Source organism: Castor canadensis, chromosome 4 (assembly GCF_047511655.1).
Source record: "Castor canadensis chromosome 4, mCasCan1.hap1v2, whole genome shotgun sequence".
Lineage (NCBI taxonomy): Eukaryota > Metazoa > Chordata > Mammalia > Rodentia > Castoridae > Castor > Castor canadensis.
Window position 1 is genome coordinate 123,837,876 of NC_133389.1, and position 24,727 is coordinate 123,862,602.

Genomic DNA, 24,727 nt, shown 5'->3' on the forward strand with positions numbered 1-24,727 from the left:
TAGGGCATAGAATTGTGCCTCTACGTTGTTTGCTGGATTTCAAGTTTTTGCTGTTAACATTGTTCACTCACTCGGCTTTAGGGAAGGGAGAGACTTGACCTCTCCTTGCCATCGTGCAGAAGTCACAAAGACTTTCTAAACAAATGTGGAACCTCGAGGGCAGAGGCTCAGTTTCTCCCTCCTTCTATTTCTTGTGGAACACAGTGTGGCTGAACACAACTGACATTTACTGCCTACTCACTGAATGCATGAATAATAATTTATGGTAATTTTGGCTAATTTATGGCCTGTTATTGAAGAAGGGAAGTTAGAATACCACCAGCTTGGAGCAAGTGTAGTTTTTGATTAATCTGAAGTGGTGACAGGCAAAACAGAAAGGAAGGAGCAGGATGAGGAAGAATCAGCCATGCATCCAACTGAGAATGTCAAGTGCTCAGTGTGTCCCTGGTAGAGTTGGGTTCATCTACTGCTTTTGATGTAGTGTGTGAGATCTGCTCCTGAGGCTCTGAGCGGCACAGGTGAATGAGCTGGGGATTTATCAGGAGGGCCTTTCTTCTTTGGGTTAGTTTTCTTTCCTCTTCACTAAACACATCGATTTTAAGGGCACCATTGTGAAATTTGTTTCTTGGACTCCGTTTATTGCTAAGTTCAAGGCTCACCTTAGACTATCAATCTTCCCCCTGGCTGCTGGAGCATCCACCTGGCGAGGTAATGTGCAGTTCTCTGTTCTTTTCTGTGACTCGTGTTTGGTTTGGTCAGATGCACCTGCATGCAGTGGACAGTTTCTTTTCAGGGTCAAGATGAAAATGATTACCGTGCTTTTTGGTGACAACTCTTTTGTTCATCTCAGTGGCTGTATATTGATGTTCTTTCTTTTTTCTCCTTCAGGAAGAAAGAACGGGAGTCCATAGGCAGAAGAAGGTCACTTGCATTCTTCTGACTATTGATGTGTGTGTGTGTGTGTGTGTGTGTGTGTGTGTGTGTGCCATTCAGCAGTTCATTAGTTTTTCCTAACTATAGCTCTGCAGTTCGCTGGGACAGCAGCCCCTGTAGGACAGTAGCCCCTGCGTGTAGGTGAGGGTGGATGGGCAAAGTGACTTTCTGAGAGTGCAAGTGTGGGTGCTGTAACATTCTTTTCCCTCAAATTCCCTCACACGGGGGGAGGGTAAAAGAGAAAACCAGAAACAGGAGCCACACTCGGGAGCTTTTTGTGGGTTTTGTATTAATGGACTTCCATTCCCTACATGAGGAAGGTGCTCACCCGCAGACTTTGAGACTTCTTTGAATTGTCTCAGGGTGGTGGGGAACAATGGTCCAGGGAGATGGGTTTCAGCGTGTGTTCATACATCTACATTTTTGCCAGCATTCACACTGGTAGAGTCGTGTGTGGGCACCAGCCTTCACACTGGTAGATGTTAACTACACACATTTAAAACTACTTCTTACTGTGGGAACTGAAAAGCCTACAAAGTGAACAGAATATCATGATGGAAAGTCATGTACTCAGCTTCAATAATTATCCCCCTGCAGCCAATATTGTTTCATGCATGTCCCTTTCTAGTTTCTTTTCTCTATTGGTCCAGCACCATCTTATTTTGCATATAAATATTTCAGTGTGACTTCTTAGTGGTACAGGAGATTTCAGGTGCCAGACCTAGAACTCCTGGGTTTCACAGTTCGGGTCTGGCCACTTACCCCAACACACCAAATAAAGAGACAAGTACTGGTGAAGGGCAGAGGATAGTTTGTTATGCAGCATGGGCAGCCATAGAGGAGGAAAGGCATGCATGTCGACCCACATTCCTTGTATAGGCATTTGCTTTAGGTTTAAATAGGAGGAAGAACTGCGGGTAGGAGGAGAGGTATGCGTAATTATTAAGCAGTCCCAGGGGCGCCCGTGGCTCATGACTGTAATCCTAGCCACTTGGGAGGCTGAGGCCAGCCTGGGCAAATAGTTCATGAGACCCCCATCTCCAAAATAACCAGAGTAAAATGAACTGGAGGTGCGGCTCAAGTGGTAGAGTGCCTGCCTTGCAAGCATGAAGCTCTGAGTTCAAACCCCAGTCCCACAAAACAAAATGAAAACAAAGGAAAGCAGTCCCAGTCATAGGTATATTCTGGTGGTCAAGGGGCAGCCACAGGTGGGGGCTCTTACTGTTACAATAAGAGTCTTGCTGTCTGGCAGGTGGTCTTTGTCTCCTGTCTGATCCTTCCAACGAAGGACGACTTCCAAGATGGCTACAAGGTGACTACAAGAGAGAATGGCTCAAAGCAAGGACACAAATACAAAATGGAGGCTGGGACGCCAAGCTTTTATTCTGCTTTCAGTTTATTCAGGAACCCAAGTAAGGAGTCAGTGCTTTTCAGCAAAAGCAGCTTTTAAGTAACTGTTACATTAGCAGATAAGGAGACTTTTAACAAGCATAACCTCAAATGCTTTTAGGACAAGGAGTTTATAATGAACAGTGCTTTCCTATATCATCAACTAACTGCTCAGTGTTTTAGTGACCTCATAAGTGCCATAAAATTTTTTTAGCTTTTTGTATGAATCCATACCTTCTTTTACATTTTGAAATTTTTTAAAGCTGGGCATGGTAGAACATGCCTGTAATCACAGCACTTGGGAGATGGAGGCAGGAGGATGGTGAGTTTGAGGCCAGCCTGGGCTACAGAGCAAGACCCTGTCTCATAAAACCTTATTTTAAGCTTCTTTAGCCCTAAGGTTACTCCTTTTAATTTTTAAATTTTTATTTGTAATTTATTTGTTGAAGAAATTGGGTTTGTCTTGGGGACTTTCTTAGAGTTTGAATTTGTTTATTGTATCTGCATGGAGTGGCTTACCATGTAGCCTTGTCCTGTGTTCTTCCTGTCACTTGGCAATCTGAAGCTTAGTCGGACTCAGGCCAAATTGTGCTGGCAGCGCTGTTTCTCAGGTCGGGTGTGTGGGGTGGGTATCTCATCAGGAAGCTTGCTTGACTTTCTTTCTGTGGTGCTAGGAATTTAAGGAATTGTGATCTCTAAGGTGTAATGTTTGTCAAACCCAACCAGAGATTATGTCATGGCTTATTCTTTGAAAGTATGTTCTCAGCTGAAAATTGAAACCGGAATGCCTCAGAAATCTTTAGACACACTCTTTTTTTTTTTTTTTTCATTTTTCTTTTATTCTTCATATGTGCATACAAGGCTTGGTTCATTTCTTCCCCCTGCCCCCACCCCCTCCCTTACCACCCACTCCGCCCCCTCCATCTCCCCCTCCCTCAATACCCAGCAGAAACTATTTTGCCCTTATTTCTAATTTTGTTGTAGAGAGAGTATAAGCAATAATAGGAAGGAACAAGGGGTTTTGCTGGTTGAGATAAGCATAGCTATACAGGGCATTGACTCACATTGATTTCCTGTACGTGGGTGTTAGCTTCTAGGTTAATTCTTTTTGATCTAACCTTTTCTCTAGTACCTGTTCCCCTTTTCCTATTGGCCTCAGTTGCTTTAAGGTATCTGCTTTAGTTTCTCTGCATTGAGGGCAACAAATGCTAGCTAGTTTTTTAGGTGTCTTACCTATCCTCACCCCTTCCTTGTGTGCTCTCGCTTTTATCATGTACTCATAGTCCAATCCCCTTGTTGTGTTTGCCCTTGATCTAATGTCCACATATGAGGGAGAACATACGATTTTTGGTCTTTTGGGCCAGGCTAACCTCACTCAGAATGATGTTCTCCAATTCCATCCATATACCAGCGAATGATAACATTTCGTTCTTCTTCATGGCTGCATAGAATTCCATTATGTATAGATACCACATTTTCTTAATCCATTCGTCAGTGGTGGGGCATCTTGGCTGTTTCCATAACTTGGCTATTGTGAATAGTGCCGCAATAAACATGGATGTGCAGGTGCCTCTGGAGTAACAGTCTTTTGGATATATCCCCAAGAGTGGTATTGCTGGATCAAATGGTAGATCGATGTCCAGCTTTTTAAGTAGCCTCCAAATTTTTTTCCAGAGTGGTTGTACTAGTCTACATTCCCACCAACAGTGTAAGAGGGTTCCTTTTTCCCCACATCCTCGCCAACACCTGTTGGTGGTGGTGTTGCTGATGATGGCTATTCTAACAGAGGTGAGGTGGAATCTTAGTGTGGTTTTAATTTGCATTTCCTTTATTGCTAGAGATGGTTTAGACACACTCTTGATAAGGTAAAGCAGTAGCTGTGCTATTAGGTCTCAGCCACGTGTGACACTGCTCATTGCTCACCCCGTACTATCCTTGGTGCCCACGGTAAATGAATCCTGGGGTGAGGGGTGGTGCTTGTTTCTGAGGAGCAGAGCTTTCTGTTCCTTGGGGCTGTGAGACACTTAGCTTCTGTATCATGGGGCTGTACCCCCAGTGTGATGGTCAGACAGAAAGTCATGGCTCCTGTGTGAACTGAGTGTTGTCTGGTGGTGCAAGAGTGGCCTCTTTGCTGCTCAAACTGAGGGCTTGTCGATGAATTTGTTCTTGTCAACAAAAAGGATATTATTGATAAGCTGCTGTCTCCAATGCCATACAGAGAAGAAGGAAAGAAAGAAGGAAGGGAGGGAGAGAGGGAGCAAGGAGAAAGAAAGAAAGAGAGAGAGAAAGAGAGAGAAAAAGAGAAAGAGAGAGAGAAATAGAGAAAGAAAGAGAGAAAGAGAAAGACAGAAAGAAAGAGAAAGAAAGAAAGAAACTCCCAAAGTACTGTGTTACACAGTCTTTTACAATAAGTATATAACTGTGTATCTAGACTGTGGCTTAAGTAGTGAGGTTTTGATATTTCTCAGATCTTTGGCTGACAGTGATTTGTGGGCAAAGACAGGACCATATTTCTCCTACATTAACATCTATACTACCCATCCTTCCCAGATGAGGGCCTCTTAGCCGTGGTAACAACTTGGCTGTTCCTGGTAGTGGAAGGGTTTGGATGCTACGGAGTACGGGTACAGCAGAATCCTTCTCTGAAGGAAGTGACTTGGATGAGAAACCCATGTGGTGCTGGGTTATGTAAAACCACTGCATGCGAAACTAAAGTGTGTTTGTCAAGTCTTCATTTGTGAGCAGCTGTACATGGAAACACATCTGGGCCAGTCGGACTTCTGATAGGTTTGCAAACTGTGTCCCCACCCCCACCAGTGCCATCATCCACCTCTGCCTGGATAGACCTAGGCCTTCTTTCTATTGCCCTTGCGGTGGATGGAGCTGTGGAGCCTGAATTTAGACTCCTGAGGTCACTGTTTCATTTTAAGTTCAAATAAATGAAGGGCTAAGGAGGTGCAGACACCTTTTTGGGGACTTCTAAGTGTTCTGCAGAGTCCTGAGGTCCCAAGTTTCATCCCTGTCACTGCCACATGAAGCCCTGGCTATTTCCTTGTTAACTTGGAGGATGGACTACACTTTTTGCTCTAACCCTACCATGTTGCAAACACAAACCTAGGCAGAAGTGTGGTGCACACTCAGACCCTCCTTCTGACCAGGAGCAGATTTTTGGCCATCAGAGGGTGACGCCAGCAGCCTCCCTGGACCAGATCACTGCCACTCCGGGACGGCAGGAACAGCTGCTCTTAGAGCTGACCATTAATCAATTGGCAGTGAGCTTACAGAGGCAGGTTTTGATTTTAAAGAGAGAAGACAGGCAGCGCTGTCAGTAGTACACCTGCCCCGTGGCACCTTTATGGAACCTTGTCTGTGGATGCCCAGACAGCACCTGAAGGACAAGGCAGGAACCTGAGGCCACCTTTCGCTTCCCCAGCACTGGTGTCCACTGTAAATGAATTTCTCTGGGTGTGAGTTGTGCTTGTTTTGGGGGAGCAGAGCTTGCTGTTCGTTAGACCATGGAACACATAGACTCCCTGTGACTGGACTTTTTTCCTCACAGAGGTTCTCACTGTTTGGTGGGATGAATGAGAAAGAAATGAACCCCTGGTAACTAACTGACTCCATTCTGTTCTGTGGAACAGGTCGTGGATTGGACTTAGGGAATCCTGGATTCCCTAAATAGCTGTGTCACCAAACTGGCTTTCAATTTCTTCATCTGAAAAATGGGGGTGTGCTAGTGTTTCTAGGGCTGCCATAACCAGGTATCATAGATGGAGTGGTTTAATAAACAGGTGTTTTTAGTCACATCCCTCTGTTCTAGAGGCTGAAAGTCTGTGTTCAAGGTGTCAGCAAGGTTTGCTTCTTCTGAGGCTTCCCAGGCACGTACAAGATGTCTTCTCGCTGTGTCTTCACATGGTCTTCCCTCTCTAGTGTTTGAGCCCTAATCTCCTTTTCTGTTAAGGACACAAGTCCTACTGGGTTAGCCACCCCTGTATGATCTCATTTTCCTTTACCTCTTTACCTTATAATATGGTCACATTCTGAGGCATTGTGAGTTAGGACTTCAAAATATTAATTGGGAAAGAGACACAATTCAGTCACCACAGGGGATGAGATGGTGGGCAGTACCTAATCAGTAGTTTTCTAATAATGCTTTGAGGAAGTACATGTCACGGAAGGCTCTGGAGGCAATAGTGACAAATTGTCCTGGTTTGCCCTGCTCTGAAATAGAGGCTGTCCTACCCCCACCCAGCCAGTGGCTGCTCACCCACCATGCTATCTTAGAGGGCACAGGGCAGACGCTCTTGGTTCCTAGCTCCTCGGTCAGGGTTGTACTGCTTCTCTTAGCTTCTCTAGTAGGCATCCTTAGTGAGATGAATTTAACAGAAGTGTTTATAGCCCCAAATAGTTAGAAAAGCATCTGATTCCACGGCCTCTATGGTCTTCTCCTGCTGTTAATTCTCTGATTCAGTGTCACTGGCTCACATGTCATTTGTCTGAAAGTAATAACTGATTGAAACGCAACTCAGGTTGTGGTTGAAAGTGAAGTGAAACAGAATGGAAGGTTTGCTAAGCCTTGCCTGTTCTGAGGTAGATCTTGGTAGAGCTGTTGCGATGCTGGTTGACCCCCTGACTTCCCCTTAGGCTCACTGCGATATGTATCAATCCCCACTGCAAGTAGTGAAGGAGGCAGCATGACCATCACCACCCTGAGAACACTGGAGAGACTGAGGCAGAGAGGGCATCACTAGCCCAAGTCTCCCAGCTGGTCAGGGAAGGGTCGGGATGGTGCCAGTAGTTTGGCTAGAGAGCTGCTCTGTCTGGTGCTGAGCCCAGATCCAAGCGTCCCTGCTGATGGGGAACAGGGACCACACTGGTAAGTCTAAGGTAGTGACATCTCTGCTGACCAAATGTCACTGTGGCACCCTCTCAGACTGTCTGGCCACCACAGCTGGTTCTATCTTTTGCTCTCGTAGCAGCTAACCTACAGCAATATTCTCAGGTGTCAGAAGGTTTGGGAATCTTGCAGTAAAGAACATTGAGTCACATCATGCCAAGTTGTGCTCTTGCTGACTGCCTAGGGAAGTGTTTCCTGGGGTTCAGCCATTCAGGCACTCAGAGGCCACTGCAGCCATGGTCCAAGGGGGGGTCCAGTTACCACTTGAACTGGTGGCAGACCTTGGTGTCATCCACGTGATGCTTGTTTTGCAGGCATACAGAATATAAGAATTCCAGGCTTCCACCCAGATTTCAAAGGAAGGCCTAGGGGGCCAGGCAATGTGTGGAGGGTCATGATCTCTGCAGGTACACCCTAAGAGGGTGATGGGTGAAGCTGTGAGGGGGATGTCTAAAATGCAGTGGAGACCCTGGGATGTTGGAGATGCCAGGAACATGAACTATCTGCCCAGAAAAGCTACAGGCAATGGAGTCAGCCAAAGAGAGAGGCCAGGTGGGCAGCGGCCAGTAAGGCTGCATTGTGTTCTCCCATTGGAGATCCCATCATGACACCATGTCACTTGGATTCTGAGCCTGGAGATACAGGGTTGTTAAATCCTGCTGGGTTTCAGTCTTGCTTTAGTCTGATCCTTCCTTGCTATTCTGTTCCACCCTTTTGAAATGGAAATGTTTACTCTATGTCATTGTATGTTGGTTTTTCTTTTCTTTTCTTTTTTTTTGGGGGTGCTGTAGTTTGAATTCCGCCCCATGCTTGCAAGGTAAGCACTCTATCACTTAAGCCACCCTCCAGCCCTTTTTTGCTTTAGTTATTTTTCAGATAGCATCTCATGCTTTTTGCCTGGGCTGGCCTTGAACTGTGATCCTCCTATTTCTGCTTCCCAAGTAGCTGGGATTACAGGCATGAGCCACCCTGCCCAGCCTATTGATTATTTTTTATTTTACAAGGCATACAGCTATAGTTGCTTTGAACTTGGGCTTTTTAACAATGTTAGAACAATTAAGACTGCAGTGACTCATGGAGATGTATGTATGTATGCTGCATTACGAGATGGACATAAACCTTTGGGGGCCAGAGATGGAAAGTTATGGTTTAAAGAGATGTGCTTGGATGTAAAAAAAAACCAACAACAACAACAACAAAAAAACCCCAAAAAAGCAGCTATGCCCTTGTTAATTAATTTCCTTTAGCTCTTCTGATGACACAAGGGAAAAATTTGTGCCAGTTTTCCTTCTGCTTCATCTCTGCATGATCTTCCTTTTTAGAATTGGAACCCAGAGGCCACAGTGTGGATGGACTTAAATAATTTTCTATTGTTTCACTGTAACCATCTTTTTGCAGTTAACTTTGAAATGTGACAAGTGATACTGGTTTTGCATGTAGGATAGTGCTAGAAAGTGCCTTTAAAAGACACTTAAGTAAAAAAAACAAATAGCTAAAAAGTTTAGAAACAGCACAGATGAGGCACACATGGAAAAAGCTGCAAATGTGGTAAGAAAGACTGATTTTGTGAAATGGTAGAGAGGAGGAAAGTTTGCACCTCTTGAGAGTCTCGAAACCAGCACATAAAGGCCAGAGTTCTTCCATGAGCAATGGTTTGAGAGTCCAGTGCCTCAGGGTGGGTGTTGCCTGGCCCTGAAGGTACTGGGTGCAGGCCCCGCAATGAGTAGTGTTACTTTTTTGTTTTGCTTTTTTGTAATGTCAGCCCTGATATGTCAGATATCAGGGCTTTGCTTTGAAAGAATTCAAATTACAAAATAATTGTAAGTGCAAGTTGAAATTCCCAGCAAGAGGCAAAAGTGCTTCCCCCCGGGGGGACACTAAGTACAGAGTGGGATTGGGTGATGTGGCTCTTGCTGTTGAAGCCTGGTGTCCCTCCCATGGGGTCTGGAAGGGGACCAGTTAAGACTCTCATCCAGCCTGAGAGCAACTGAACTTGAAGTGGCTTTTTCACATGGTCAGTCTTGGGCGACTTTGCCTGCCAAGCTTGCTGTTGGCACTTCAGTTCCACAGAGCGCCGCCTAGTAAACAGGGCACTGCTAATGAAGGCAGAATGAGTCTGCAGGCCTGGGGAACCCTCAGTCTAGTTAGCCCCGGGACTATTGCTGTGTGGATTGGGTCTGAGCTTGGCTTCTCTTCTCAGTCCCTAGACTGTCAGCAGTGGGTGCTATGTATGGACTGGAGCCCATACGTGGACCAAATCTTCCACTGACTGTGCACACAGAGAGTGGGATTTGTTTCCAGTGGCCCTGAGGGAACCCCAGTCACAAGGGTTACCATAACCCCAGGACAAGGGTTTTAGACCTATGGGTTTCAGTCACCTCTCAGTGCCTAGCAAGACAGCCTCTCCTTTGGTGCCTTTACTCCCGCTGTGTATGTAATCTCTCCCCTGTTTTTTAGGATGTGTCACAGTCTTGTTACTTTCCCATTCTATCTTCTGTTACCATTTCTTAAGGATGCTACTAATTCTTTTTAAAACTTACTTAAAATAGAGGAGGAAAATAAAAAGCTAACACAGGCTACTCATTATGAAATTTTTGTTTTGAAAGCTCACTGCCTCAAATCCTGAGATCTGTTGCACATAACAAAATTTCTCACCAGGAAACATCTGTATGGATTATTTCACTACAACCCCATGATGCTTGGACTTGAATCACTTCCGGACCCCATGGACACCTGGGAAATTATAGAGACCATTGGTAAAGGCACATATGGCAAGGTCTACAAGGTTGCTAACAAGATAGATGGGAGCCTGGCTGCTGTGAAAATTCTGGACGCGATCAGTGTAAGTCACAGTAGAAAGTTGTAACCACGAGCTAGTGTTTCAAGCAAGTTGACCTTTCAACTTCCTTTCCTAATTTTAGGGATAATTTTCATGAAAGCCAGCAGGAAATCCCCAAATGATTCGTGATTGTCAGCTCTTCTGAAGGAAGGAACTTCACTTGGAATTAAAACTTTCCTTGGCTTTTGTTTCTTGCCTATTTAACTGTTGTTTTGGCTTGGGTCTTCTGGCTTTTCAAAAATGACTCTTTTGGAGAGAGTGATATATTTCACTTCCCAATCCGACTGTAAGTTACATAATGAACCAGACTTAGACTATTCAATCATCTGAGGCTGACATCTGATTTCAGAGCACTGAGGTTTCAGAGCACTGTGCTGTTTTGCACAGTGAGATTGTATGTGACCTATCCTGTGTTGAGTCCCTTCAAGCTAGTTCTCCTTAACTGCTTTGAAAATTCAGGCATTTTTTCAATAAAAAGGGTATTTATAATAGTATAATAAGGAAAAAGGGATTTTCCTACAAAATTTTATTCATTAACAACTAAAAGGTTTAAATCAGGATTGGAATGTTGCTTGTTAGGTATTTTGAAGCTATGGTAATGGTGATATTAAAAATACATAATAAATATGCATTATTAGGTGATTACTTGAGCATGATGTCCTATCTATACCTTTCCTGATACATTAGTCTTAATCCAAGGTATATTTATGTTTTGCTCTGTTTAGGATATGGATGAAGAAATTGAGGCAGAATACAATATTTTGCAGATTCTTCCTAATCATCCCAATGTCGTGAAGTTTTATGGGATGTTTTACAAGGCGGATCGCTGTGTGGGAGGACAGCTGTGGCTGGTCCTGGAGGTAAGAGGATCCCGTTGGGTAACTAACCATCCATTGGAACAGAGCTCTAGGAGCCAGCACATACTTTGTTCCCTAAAGGATTTCAAGGTACACATTTGAGGAGTAGGTTCCTCTTGCGTGTCACATGCCTCAGCAGATGTGAAATTCTCTGCAGTTCTTACAGGTAGGCCATGTGCTGAAAATATTCTTGTCTTTCTATTTCAAAAGTGTAATCATCTTTTCTCCAACTCTAGAGCAATACAGAAATATGGTGGGAAAAAGTTATTGTGTTCTCCAAACTGCGAACATTTCATAGAACTCATGTTCCAATTGATTGCAACTCATTTTCAAAACCCAAGATGTACTTGGCTTGCCACATTTGGATTTGCCCATTCATGTTCATTACTTCTTACCTTGCAGTGGGTTTTCTTTAAAGTGACTCTGACAGTTGTGTGTAGAAGGCTTATTGGAGAATTCTTGCAGGAGATTAGGTCTGGAAGGAAGTGAGGAAGGCAGATCCAGGAAGTGAGATAACAAACAGCAATTGGGTTGCAACTTAGGCCTTGGCAGATTGATTCTCTGGGAAAGTGGAATGCTGGGAAGCCTTTTAAAAGTTGTACTCAATTGTTCCACCGCCTGATGCAGTGGGAGCATGGCCCAGGGGAGGGGGTTCCCTGTAGTCGAAGGCAGTGCCTAAGGATGAGTGCAGGTAGAGCTGAAGCAGAAGACAGTAGACATTCCCAGCAGCATTGCCCTGAAAGGGGAGTCTGAAGACGCACCACAGTATCCATTTGGTCCTTCATATTTTCTCCTTTATTAATGTGTTTCTGAGTGCAAAAGAGTCAGTTCCCCCAAACTATAACTCCTGGGGGTCTGAAAGAACAAGGACGATAGGACAAGTCCTTTGCCTTTTTCTCACTGGGCCCATCCTGATTTTTTTTTCTGGACTCTGCCTCCCTGAACCAGCTCATACCTCTCTGTCTGAGGTCTTGTGGGCGATCCAGGAGCACAGGGACACATGTGAATGTCTTAAGAGAGAAACACCAAAGGAGAAGCCAGTCCTTTTTGACTGTCTCCGTGGTTCTGAGAAGGCCTGAGCTTGGGACAAGATGTACTGGCTGCCATGGTAACTGTGTGGGAACTCATTGTTATAGTCAAATGGGATAATCTGCAAGGAAAATGGTTTGAATATTTCTGTCACCTCGGTTACCTTCCTCAGAATATAAGATGTAAGGGATTTTGGCTTTTAGGAATCATCTTTGTTCATTTAGTTGGCTATTTAGATCATATAACACATTCTCATATGATCATCTTTTGGGTTTCATCAACTCCCTATCCTACCTCTTGCCCCAGTCCAAGAATATTAGAGTTTTATCTTGCCAATGAAACTCTTTAGCATTGTTGCTTTGTTGGGTAATGGTATTGTTTCCAAGGCCTCTGATTATATTTATCTTCAGTTCTGTAAGACATCTATAACATCACTGTAATTTAATAATGGAAATGCAGTAACCAAGAAATTTTGATTTCTGCCCAATCCTTCACCACTCCAAAAAGCTATGCATTCAGATATGGAGAATGAACTGGAACTTCCAGTAATTTTCCAGAGCCCATAGAGGGCCTCCCTCTGTGTGACCAGACAGGCAGGAAGTTGTTACCCTTTGAGGTGTGACCACGTGCATAACCACAACATGGCCAAAGCAGCCAGAAAGGACCATGAAAGATGAAGAGAAGCCCAAACATGACCTAGGCCTTATACAGCTACTTGTCTGCCAACTACCTGTTTTCAGGGTGACTGTGGCAGATAATGAGGCTTCTCTGAGGCACTGAGTTACTCATACTTCAGAAATATAGTATGCTGACATTTATGACGTTTGTTGGTTATTTTGGCCAATGCCAAAGCTGGTAGCATGGAATGCTGAATAGCATCCTATCTTTTTTAACCTAGGATGCACTGAATGGCTGGTTATGCCAAGTGTCTGTATGAGTCTCGTGGAAACCCAGGGATTCCTAGACTCCTAACACAGGCAGAAGCCTCCACTTTCCGCTAGTTCTATTCACTGGTGGTTCATAGAAGGCTGTAGGGCCAGATAGGAGAGTAACATGCCTACAGTCACATAACCAGTTACATGACAGAATTCTAGAGAAAACCATGTGTGTTAGTCAGCTTTCCATCACTGTAACAAAGTGCCTGAGGTAAATCAACTTAAAAAGGAAGGACATTTTGGATCATAGTTTTGGAGGTTTTAGTCCATGGTCGCTTGGCTTTTGGGTCTGTGGAAAGCCAGCACATCATGGTGGGAGCACATGGCAGAGGAAGCTGCTCACCTCATGGTGACTGGGAAGCAAAATAGAGAGGAAGGGGAAGCCAGAGTCCCAATATCCCCTTCAAGGTCACACTCCCAATGACCAAACATCCTTTCACTAGGTCCCACCTCTTAAAGGTTCCACCACCTCTCAGTATAGTGACCAAGCCTTTAACACATAACATTTGGGGACACTTATCCAAACCATGGTGTAATGCTTCTATACTCTCCTATCATCATGTGTGCCGCTACCCCTGTCACACTATTTATAGGCTCATGGAAACACTGATGTAGGGCCTCCGGCTGGAATGGCAGCACTTCCTGCCCACACACAGCTGGATGACAATGGCAGACGATGGCGCCTTTACTGTGTTGCTCCACCTGCATCTTTGTAAGAGGTACTTTCGGAGAGTCACACAATAAAATTATGATCTGTTTACTTTTGTTCTCCCTGTCCTGCATATTGAGATTAAATTCATGTTACCTTTTCTTTTTCCTTGATGAGTACAGTGAAAGGACCAGTGAGGAGCTATTCCACAAAGCAATTGTAGAGGATAGAAAAATGTTATTAATAACCTCCTTAAGCCACCACAACTCTGAAAACAAAAGCAAATAAAATGTCACTTCTTAAATCCATTGCTAATTTGTTCATAGAAAGCAGACAAAAGCTCCCTTTCACAATAGACACCTACTATATTAGGAAGGTATGAAGAGAAAACACTTGTACACAATGTTCTGGAAAATTTCTGAATACATTTTAAGTATTTAAATCACTTAAAAATAAAAACGAGTTTAAATCTGTAAGTCCTATTATTTCTTACCTAGATAAAATTTAATAAGAAATTAGACCTTTGAGAAAAACATAATACTTAGAAAAATATTGGGCATGAACTAATTTTTTTCTTTTTCCTTTAAGAGCAAAAACCATGACAGCCAGAAACTATTAATTTTAGTGTGAATCAAATGTTCAACTTAAAAGAAATGGTTTGGAGTTCTATAAATAATACTGTAAAGGAAAAAAATCAAAATAAAATAAAAACTGTGTTTTAAACCAAGTAAAAGAATGAGTTAAAGAAAATCGTCCTACCCTTCCCAGAAATCTAAACACAGTATCTAGTATGTACAGCCAAAGCATTGTGTGTGTGTGTGCAGGGTAGGGGTGGGGAGTGAGACCTCTATCCAGTTTTTACTTTCATTCAGACCCTACAAGTCCAGTCTAGGATTGACTATCATTGGAAGTGTTACACAGTGAACCATTTCACCCACTGATATTGTGGTAAGGATTAAGGTCATCAGGTTAATGAGTCAATCGGAGTTTTGGCAGGATTCTGATGGGGAACAGGCTTGGTAGGTTTTAACTGGCCACAGATGGTTACGAAGCACTGGAGCATTGAATTTTGACTTGGACAGGAAGTTCTGGCAAGTCTAGAGTCCTTGGAATGCTGGGAGTCAGGATGAAGAACAGACACTTGAGACAGGAGACTATGGGAAGAGCTTTGAAATGCGACAGAGCTGCATCTGGCATGCAGGTGCTATGTGCGCTCAGCCCAAGGGAGCTAAGAAGCTGAAGGGTGGGAGCCCACCTTGAAGTCTGAGCGTCTCCCCACTCTGACCAAAGCTCTAGGGTTTCAAGGGACATGGTTTTCATTCTTCTACTTGCAAACCAGACTTGACCCGATACTCAGTAAAGTAAACCTGATCTGTCCCAACACAGGAGGGAGATACGCTGTTTTGGATTTACTGAGAGGTAGACAGTGTCCAACATGATGCTTTCTGAGGCATCTTAGACTCTGACTTTTGCTTATGTTCTCTACAGAACCTGATACCTTGAAAGACCTTGACAGTCTACATAAGAAAAGGGCTTTGCAAAGGAATTCCTCTGAATTCTATAGTCTGACTAGGTCAAATCAACACATTGCTAACAGAAGCTCCTTAACAGTTGGCCTAGGCTAACAAAGTCTGGTGATCATGTGCATTGGGCCATTCTTTAATAACATGGAGGAAAGCCGATGGCTTATTGAGCAAGAAACATTTTATTGCTTGAAATTACTACCATTCTAGCAAATGTACATGCTGTGGTTGAATCAATATTCAATGATGTTTTGGAAAATAGATGTAGAGTGTAAATGATTTTTCAATTTTTCTTGGTCTAGAGCAAAATGCTCATTAAATTCTAGATGCATCCAGTTGTCTAATTTCCTGAATGCTGAGGACATAAGGAGGAACTGTGGGGATGGAGACACCTCTGTGTTTGAATCTGATGGCTGACAGCGGGGGCGGAAAGTCAGGGCTGATGTGCCAACTCTCAGGCCTGGAGAAAGAGGCTTGGTTGCCTTCTTACAACTCTAAGGGGATTGTCTTATTTGATGCATTTAAATATAATTCCCTGTCATACTTTTAAAATGTTCAGCCCCTTTCACTGAACATTTACTCTGGTTAGACAATTGTCGGTGTACACCTGCATTCTTTTTTTTTCATCCAAATTTCCAAAGTCTTTTGTCTATAACCCACAGGCTGCCCTTTTAAAACTGCTGGTGGATTTATCAACTTCACAGGACAGTTTCCTTTAAAGGTTCCCTGAGCAGTTTAATTATATGTTTCTGTGAACTCAGGGAAGTCAGAACTCTGACATTTAATGAACAAAAGGCATGGGGCTGAGTAAGATCCTTTGTTGTTTTTAAATGCACAGCTGAGTTTTGAGCCTGCTGACAAAATGCCACTCTTAATCCCTTCATAGATTCTGGAATTATGAAGAAAGTTTATAAGTTAACCACTTGTATAAAGTATTGCTGAAGAAGACCTTGTTGCAAACATGGACACATTTTGAGTGTCCATGAAAGAAAGAAAGACTATTTTCAGGGGAAAATTCCAGGGTGGCATTAGCTTGGATCATTACCCAGAATTTAAATTTTCTCTTGGTAGAATTTCAACAGTGTCCTTGTGGTTCAAGAAAGCATGTGCCACCCTGAGCTGTGAGCCAGGCTGGGGATTGGTCCCAGTGAAGGAGTTGTCTTGCCCTGTGTTCCTGTTACTGTGTTTTGCTCTAGAGGAACAATGAACTTCACTGATATTTCCCTTAGTCTTACAGTATCCATACACTGTCTCTTCTTCACCTTCCACAACCATTTGGTTAGAAATTCCTGTCTATTCTATCTCATCAGAGCCTCCCAAATCTGCCCCCTCCATTTCATCCTCGTGACTTGATCTTTTGACCTTGCCCCCCTTGATTGCTTCATCATCTCCTGATGGATGCCCCAGGTCTGATGTTTTTTTTCTGCTGTCCATCCTCGAATCCATTGCTTGAGTCATCCTCTAGAATGCAAATCTGAGCACTGAGCCCTCCTGCCTAAAATATTTCCATTGCTTACTTTCCATGGCTCATTACAGTCATGGTATTGTAATAGACAGAATGTAGAATAATAGCCCACAGTCCTTAGCAGTTAACCTGCCATTCCCTGCCCACCTTCCCTTCTCATCTCTCTGCCCTAGGATCCTGACCCTCTTTGTCCCAAGAGCAGCAGAGTATTTATTCACACACAACCACACACCTCATTTGTTCATGCTCCTTTTCTTTACAAGTGATGTCCTTTGCTCTTCATCTTCTTATCTACATTCCCAAAACCCATTTGTCTTTGAGACTCATTGTAAATGTTATATCCTTTGGGAGAACTTCCCAGATTGTCCCCTCTTGGCTTTCCCTCAGCAGAGTTCACCTTTAGGCACACTCAGTTCCTCATGTGTCTGTTTCTGCGTGGTGAGCTCTTTGATGCTAAGGACTGTGCCATATTCGTGGTTGAGTAATAGGTAATAAACTGGCCACATATAGACTATTAAGAATAAAGAGGTGAATGTTGAATGGTATTTGTCCTTTAGGGTCATGTAACACACAGAGGCAGAATTCAAGAATTTGGAGCACTTTGGAAGATTCTGTCATGATAACAAAATACCTGAGATCATTAACGTATATAGAGAAAAGGTTTATATTTGTTCATAGTTTTAGAGGTTCCAGTCCATGACTAGACAGACCCATTGCTTTTAGAACTCTGGTGGGGATGCTGGGTGGCAGTGGTGAGGAGTGTGTAGCAGAGCAAACTGCTCACTTAGTGACCAGGAAGCAAAAGAGAAAGAGGAAGGGGCCCAATCTGACAACAGCATTTGGGGTCATATTCCCAGTGACCTAACAGTCTCCCGAAAGACTCTACCTCCCAAAGATCCAGAGCACCTCCCAGCAGTGTCACCCTGGGGATCAAGCTTGTACTATATGGGCCTTTCAGAGACATTCAGTCTCCAAACTACAGCAAAGACATGATGCTGGCACTCAGCATTAGTGACACAAGAGCCTTTTGTGTTGAGTTGTAAGTTAAACCTGACATTGGCCAACAGTAGATTCCAAGGCCACTTAATATGGCCCCAAACTCATGGGACTACAGTACTCTTTCATGCATTTCACCGCTTTTAGGGTCCCTCCCTCCAAAATAATTCTGGGAAGTAGCAGTTTATACTAGTTTTAAAATTTTCCTAACTCTATATTAGATTTTCAGTCACATACCATCACTAAAGTGCAATTTAAATGGTAAAAACATGGGCAAATTGAATTTCAGGTTATCTTGATTGTTATTGTGCAAGGATCTGCCAAGTATACAGCAGGTAATGATACCCATATCAGATAAACACATCTGCTCACCCTTTAGTAAAATGTTACAGATGTTCATAATTAGGGTTGAACAGATCCTAATGTATTATTATCTTGATAAAGAGGTCTCTCCTTTAGGAAAGTTGTTAGTCTGTGCTCCCTCAGATTTCTTTGTGCAAGAAAAGCCAGTTGACTCAACCAGGGGACCACCCACTGTTCACTAGTTAACTCTCCCAAATTGCAGACAAAGCACCAGAAGGGAACCTGACTCTAAAGCAGAGTTTTACCTTTAGAAGGTCAAGGATGACTCTTAGAGTCTGATGAAAGCTCTGAATTTTCTCCCCAGAAAAATGTGAGATGCATGTACAGCAGGGTTCTTCCATGCCCTGCATGGACATTGACTTCTGCAGTTAGTAAAATTTATCTTTGAAAACCCTAAATTGAGAGAGTATAGTATACTTGCTATTACACTTCAGTGATGTAAAATACACAACAAAGAACAATAGGCAAAATATAATTTTAGGATGTTTTAATAACAGAGAAGGGGGAGGGAGAGAGAAAGACAGAGAGAGAGAGAGAGAGAGAGAGATTGAAGTTGCTTAAAGCCTAAAGCGGAATATGAGAAGGCCAAGTGCACTCTGACATGGCTCCATCCCATAAACCTGACATGCTTTGGCAACATAGGAAGAGCTACTGGCCAGGCTTCAGAGGCTTGCAGTGCCGGCCTGGGAGGCAGGAATGTTTGAAATCACTGAAATGTATTTCCTATCAGATATCAAGGACATCCATCTTGTCTCTTCCAGTCCTTTCTCATCCTCAAAATGCACATTTGATAAAAACAAGATAATAGTCACATAAAGTGAAAATATCCAATAAGTCACCATGATTACTAATATGCCTTTTCTTTCAAATCTTGAAATAATAACTTGTGCTTTTATATTTTACTTGGCAATGAAAAAGTCAGCTTTTTGGATGTGTGCTTTCACTCATAAATCCTCAGCTTGAATAAAAAACTGCACTCAGACAAAGAACTGGATTTGACTGGCTAATGGAAATTTGAAGTCTAATTACTCTAGGCTGGAGTTTTGTGATTGGCAAATTTAGTACATTGAGTCTGTAATCAGTAGGCTTTTCTTCTAAATTTATTTGTCTTTTCTTTTTGTTTGGGTTCTTCTGCCCTCTCTCTGTGTATGTCACCTTCCCTCACAGCTGTGTAATGGGGGCTCCGTCACAGAGCTTGTCAAAGGCCTCCTCGGATGCGGCCAGCGGTTGGATGAATCAGTGATCTCCTACATCTTGTGTGGAGCCCTTTTGGTAAGAATGTCCATCGGAGGGACAATTTGTCCACTGCTTGGATCCTCATTGCATATTGGTGATGGGGAAACTGTCTTATAACACACAAGGATTATTAATAGCAGAATGAGATAGCCAAATGTGGACTGTGATTTGACCGATTAATAGTAGGGTAATTGTTTTAAAATAAGCGTGTAACTCTCCCCTTTCTCTTTCCCGGTGTGTGGTGGTGTTGGGACCGCATGCAGGGACTTCAGCATTTGCACAGCCACCGAATCATCCACCGTGATGTGAAGGGGAATAACATTCTTTTGACAGCAGAAGGAGGAGTTAAGCTCGTTGACTTTGGTAATGACTGTGTGTCATTTGTTTTCTTGATGTGTGCAGTTTAGCCAAAGGGGACAATTTATTGCAATTTCAGAAGACTGGGGACTCTCTGCGACACCACCGGCTGAGGGACTTTCCAGGCAAACACAGACTGGAGGGTGGGGGCTTACCAGATGGATTGCCCTAGGAAATATTTGTTCATCTAGTTTCAGCTTTTGAAGCAGTTTTATTAAAGATAGAAAATAAAAGTGTTGCACAAGAACTTGACAGACAAACTTTTTGGTTTTCTGGTAAGAATTCCCTTATTTTCAGGGTGATCGCCTATAATTTACACTTTGTCATCCCTTCTTTTGCATATGAAAAGAGAAAGCTGTTTGGTCTTTCAAATGACTTTCACTAGCCTTAGGCTTACTGGCTCCCAGTGAGCAGAAGGTAGAATAGTCCTTTGGGCCTAGGAACTAACATCCTTTTAAATTGTGATTATTGCTGGGACATGTGAGGTTGGTTGAGCTGGAAACATTAACAGGAAATAGAAAGGCAGGAGAAAATGCGGACAATGTCACCCAAGGCCAAAGAATGTTAAATATCTCCTAGAATCCTTCATAAGTTGATATTTGAAAATCAACAAACATTTGGCCTCTGTTTTAGGTTTATGGAATGAGTTTAATCTTCAAGATTAGTTAGTACTTCAGGTCATTGCTACAACTAATAAAACATTTAGAAAAACACTTCAAAATGTTATCAATATGTTACTGCAGTAGAGATACCAACATTGATGATTTTGAATATTCATTGCTTTTGTGGTAAGAAAGAATTGAGTGTAAAAATTTGTCAGAAAATCATTTGTGCAGAAGAAATTATTTAAAAATAAATGAAGTTGCTTTAGGTGTACTGGTCTATTTTCTAAGGGGCAAGCAAAGAAAAATGGCAGAGGAGTCACTTTGTCCTTATGCTCCTCTCTCCCTATAAGAATGATAGAGCTTCAGTGATAGGCTGTGCAGGCAGGAAAGATGTGTTTTCATGTGATCCACAGGGAAGTAAGTATGTTGGAAGGGAAATAGCCTAGAAGGATGAGGATAGGGATTAACACTGATTCATCAGTTTTGCCGGTCGCCTGAGGGTAACCATACCCATGGAAGGTTCCAGAATGTTCAATTGCTGCAAAAGAAATTTTTAAAAATTAAAAAAGAGAAAGGTTTAGTTGTTTTTATCAAAACTTTAGTGGAGGATTTGGTAAAGTGAGAAATTATCTGCACAAATAGGGTTGAAAGAGCCCTCTTTCTGGGCACAGTGGTTAGCACCTGTGGTCCCTGATCCTTGAGAGGCTGAGGCAGGAGGATCCCTTGAGCCCAGTAGTACAAGGCCAGCATGGGCAACATAGTGAGATCCTACTAGTGAGAAAACAGCTAGTGCGATCACCCCCTGGGTCCCTGGCACATCTAGACCCGATGTTCTCTGGCGTGGGTCCTTTGCTAATGAGCACAGTGTTCAGGCTTCCAGTTCTTGTCATTCTCTTAACGGCTGTGGTAGATAGACTTCTGCTTGGTATGAAACAGTACCTAATGTTTGCAAAGTGTATCGACAATCGTTCTCTTATTTGATCTTGACAAGAACCCTCTATGTCAGGTGTGACTGTTGTCATTAGCCCCAGTTTAGATGGGAAAACTGAGGCTCAACCTTGAGGTGGTCACACTATTAGTAAAAGGCTTAATGGGGTGGAAAGCGGGTCTTCTGACTCCTAGCACGGTGTAGCTCCACCTCCACTTTTTTCCCTTATGGTATAGAGCAGAGAGCTAGTTAGAGGGCATTGGGATTATATTAAAATTCAGGTCCTCCGGTCCTTCAGTCCTTCAGATAATATTGTCACTGTCAGTTTCTTTTTCCATTTGACAAACATTGCTTTCTTGCCAAGTTCATAGTCTTCTAGGCAAGATAAGGCACTGAAATCAGTCTACACCGATGCTGTCTTACAGGTAACACTTAACAGTCATCTTCCTCCTAGGAAGAAGGATTCATTCTTATTAAGAATGAGATCACCTGGAATAATTGAGAAATATAATAGGAAGATATTTTGAATTGATCCTAGTTGTTGCTATTTTTCTTTTGATTCCAAATTTGCAGTGATATGGGGAGCAATATTCATTAGGGAAAAAAATTTCTAAAGTTTTAGACAAAATGACAACTGCTCCCGCACAGTGGTTCACCAACTATAGCTCATGGGCCAAATATACCCACCTCCTATTTTGTATGGACCATGAACAAAGAAATATATATATATATCTTTTTATATTCTATATTTATAATACTGGTTTTTTTTTTTTTTGAGACAGGGTCTTATTATGTAGTTCAAGCTAGCTTTGAACTCACTATGTAGCCAGGCTAGTCTGGAGCTCATGAGCCTCCTGCCTCAGCCTCCCAAGTGCTGGGATTAAAGGCATACACCACCATACTTGGCTTAATTTTTATATTTTAAATGATAAAACTCAAAAAATACATTGACACATGTGAAAACTATGTGAAATTCAGATATCAGCATCCATAAATAAAGTTTTATTGGAGTGCAGCCACACTTGTTCATCTATGTATTCTTTTTGGCTGCTCTGTCCCTCTGATAGCAGAGTTATTAGTTGTGACAGAGACTGTATGGCCCATGAAGCCAACCTCTGGCCTGGCATCATCCTCTGCTCACTACTAAATTCTGGTACCCTTTCCTTACAGGTGTCTCAGCTCAACTCACCAGCACACGTCTAAGAAGAAATACATCAGTTGGTACCCCATTCTGGATGGCTCCTGAGGTAAGCAGGGAGTTCTCTGCCCTTGTGGAAGACCTCATTGCAATGCCTTTTTATGGGTGAGACATAATGCTGTCCAAAATTTTCAGGGAGAAGAGAATTCTTTATCCTCACAGTACTCTAAGAGTTTAGTTAGTAATACTGATAAGGCTTATTCTCAAAGCAGGATTAAGTCACAGCCAGTTCATAGCATATCTTCATGCAGTTAGAAAAAGGTGTCCCCTCTAGGAGAGGCAGCTCTCTCAAGGGTCATGGCTTGGCAAGTCCAACCAGCCTTTGTCTAAATTAGAAAAAGTCACCTTCATGCAGCCCCAGTGACCCATGGCTTGGTGACAAGTCTCATTTCAGCTCCAGCTGAAATAGGGCTATATGCAGTGGCCCTGGATTTGTGTGTGTGTGTGTGTGTGTGTGTGTGTGAGCATGTACATACATAGCAGCTTTTTTTATGATGGCTGTTGGCTCTCTGCAGTAAAATGGGATTTGGTTTAATCTCATTCTGACCTCACCACAGAATTCTCTGGGAAAGGACACATGTGAAATTTGAGGCGCCTTCTAGCTAGATGAGGCATGCCCTGAAATACTAGTTCAGTTTTGCTTGTCCGGTCAGCATTTGGTCCCACAGTATCCTGGCCTTTGCCTGAGAGCAGCCTTCAACAAGATAGCAACTGAACTCTTTAAATAAGAGGACATAGGTGGTCACCTCCCTAGATGTCTTTCCATTGCCAGTCTATTCACATGGACAATCTGTGTGACAGACAAGGTGGTCTCTTAACACAATAATTGGTTCACCCACTCTCAGATTTCTTTCTTTCTTCTTCTTTTTTTGGTGGGGCTGAGGTTTGAACTCAGGGCTTTGTGCTTGCAAAGCAGGCACTCTACTGCTCGAGCCACACCTCCAGTCCATTTGCTCTGGTTATTTTGGAGATGGGATCTAGTAAACTATTTGCCCAGGCTGGCCTCCAACTGTGATCCTTCTAATCTCAGCCTTCCAAGTAACTAGTATTACAGGTGTGAGCCACCAGCACTAGGCTTCTCAAGTTTCTTCAATGGCTCCCCATCATCCATGGCCTTCTTTTTCATATATGGATAATGAATAGACCCATTTTAAAGAAAAAGAAAAACCCAACAGATTGCAGTGTTGACTTAAATCTTAAATGTCTCTTAAATAGGTTTTAAAAATATGAAATTAGATATAAACTTCTTATCATATATTTATAAGACCAAAAGAAAAAAATATATTATGACAAAGCCACAAAGCCAGTGACATGAAGTCAGCGGCTTCAGCTTAGTGAGACAAATGGCGTTGTTTTGTGAGTCTCAATGGTCCTTTGCAATGTGATCGTGTTTCAGAGCATGAAGTGTGGGTTATTTTGAGTCTGGCATAGCACTCCCATGCATCACGTGGTACTCAGTCCCCCTCGTGCTTGCCTGTCTTGGGTAGCACGATCGCCATTCAAACAGCACCTCCTCTGACCTCCCACTGATACTCTTGTTGGCTGAGCACAACTTCATGATGTACACAATGCAGGCACTGAAACTATGGTAAACAGTCACCCAGCCATCGAGACCATGAGTTTACTCCTCCGTGCTCCGTTTTTCTTCTTAGTCAGTAGTAATATAGTTATGGGTGAAACAAAAACAAGTAAGTTTTCATAGGGAACTTGTGAACCCCACTTTGAGAAACACTACAGGATGAAGTGAAAACTCCTCTTCTGTCTGCCCAGCTTCATTTTGAATTACTTTCCCCCAACTCACTTGTTCTTTCTGCCTCAATAGGAGTGAACAACAGATAATTCTCCAAACCCTAGTGATACGTCATTCTTTAAACCTGTACTACATCCTCTGGATGGTCGTCAAGGGTCTAGAAATTACTCCTTAATCTTCAAGTTTGAGTCAAGGGCCCGCTCTCTTCAGAGATCTTCCCTAATCTCTGGCCACATCAAGGCTCCCACGGCAGCCTCGCCCCCTCCATCAGCACGCTGTTTACTACTGCACCACAACTGTTGGTGGCCAAGTGTTCTATGAGCTTGAAGCTCTGGTGAGACTTGGATGCCCAGCACCAAGCACAGTGCTTGATGTGGGGCAGGTGCTGGATGAATGAAGCATTAGTAAAGAAGCCTGAGGAATGGGGTGGATTTGAAGGGCACTTTGAGGAGGAGTCACAGCTACTGGCATTAGGAAGTTTCTCTGCAGATTTTAATGGATCCACTCAGGAAGGAAAGTCTAGTGAGGTCACAGAACTCCTACTGGGTTGTGTAACATGTACTTTTGTGTCACCATAACCAGCATACTTGAGAGAACAACTTAAAATGAGGAAAGGTTTATTTTGGCTTATGTTTCAGAGTTCAGTCCATGGCCACTTGGTTCCATACACTTAGGCAGAGCACCATGGCAACAGGAGTGTGGCAGAGGAGGTTTTTACCTCATGGCAGACCAAAAGCAGAGAGAGAGAGAGAGAGAGAGAGAGAGAGAGAGAGAGAGG

At 43.0% G+C, this 24,727-nt stretch overlaps 1 protein-coding gene across 2 annotated transcripts in view; it reads left to right on the forward strand.

The window, feature by feature from the left end:
- The first annotated feature begins 312 nt into the window (after nt 1-312).
- Nucleotides 313-24,727, forward strand: part of Myo3b (myosin IIIB) — a 403,151-nt gene continuing 378,736 nt past the window's right edge. For both annotated transcript variants that reach the window (XM_074071072.1, XM_020188260.2), the window contains exons 1-6: nt 313-518; nt 9,878-10,061; nt 10,784-10,918; nt 19,043-19,147; nt 19,375-19,474; nt 22,172-22,248. In XM_074071072.1, the coding sequence (XP_073927173.1) occupies nt 9,912-10,061; nt 10,784-10,918; nt 19,043-19,147; nt 19,375-19,474; nt 22,172-22,248 (567 nt within the window). In that variant the 5' untranslated portion in view covers nt 313-518; nt 9,878-9,911. The remainder of the gene's footprint in view (nt 519-9,877; nt 10,062-10,783; nt 10,919-19,042; nt 19,148-19,374; nt 19,475-22,171; nt 22,249-24,727) is intronic.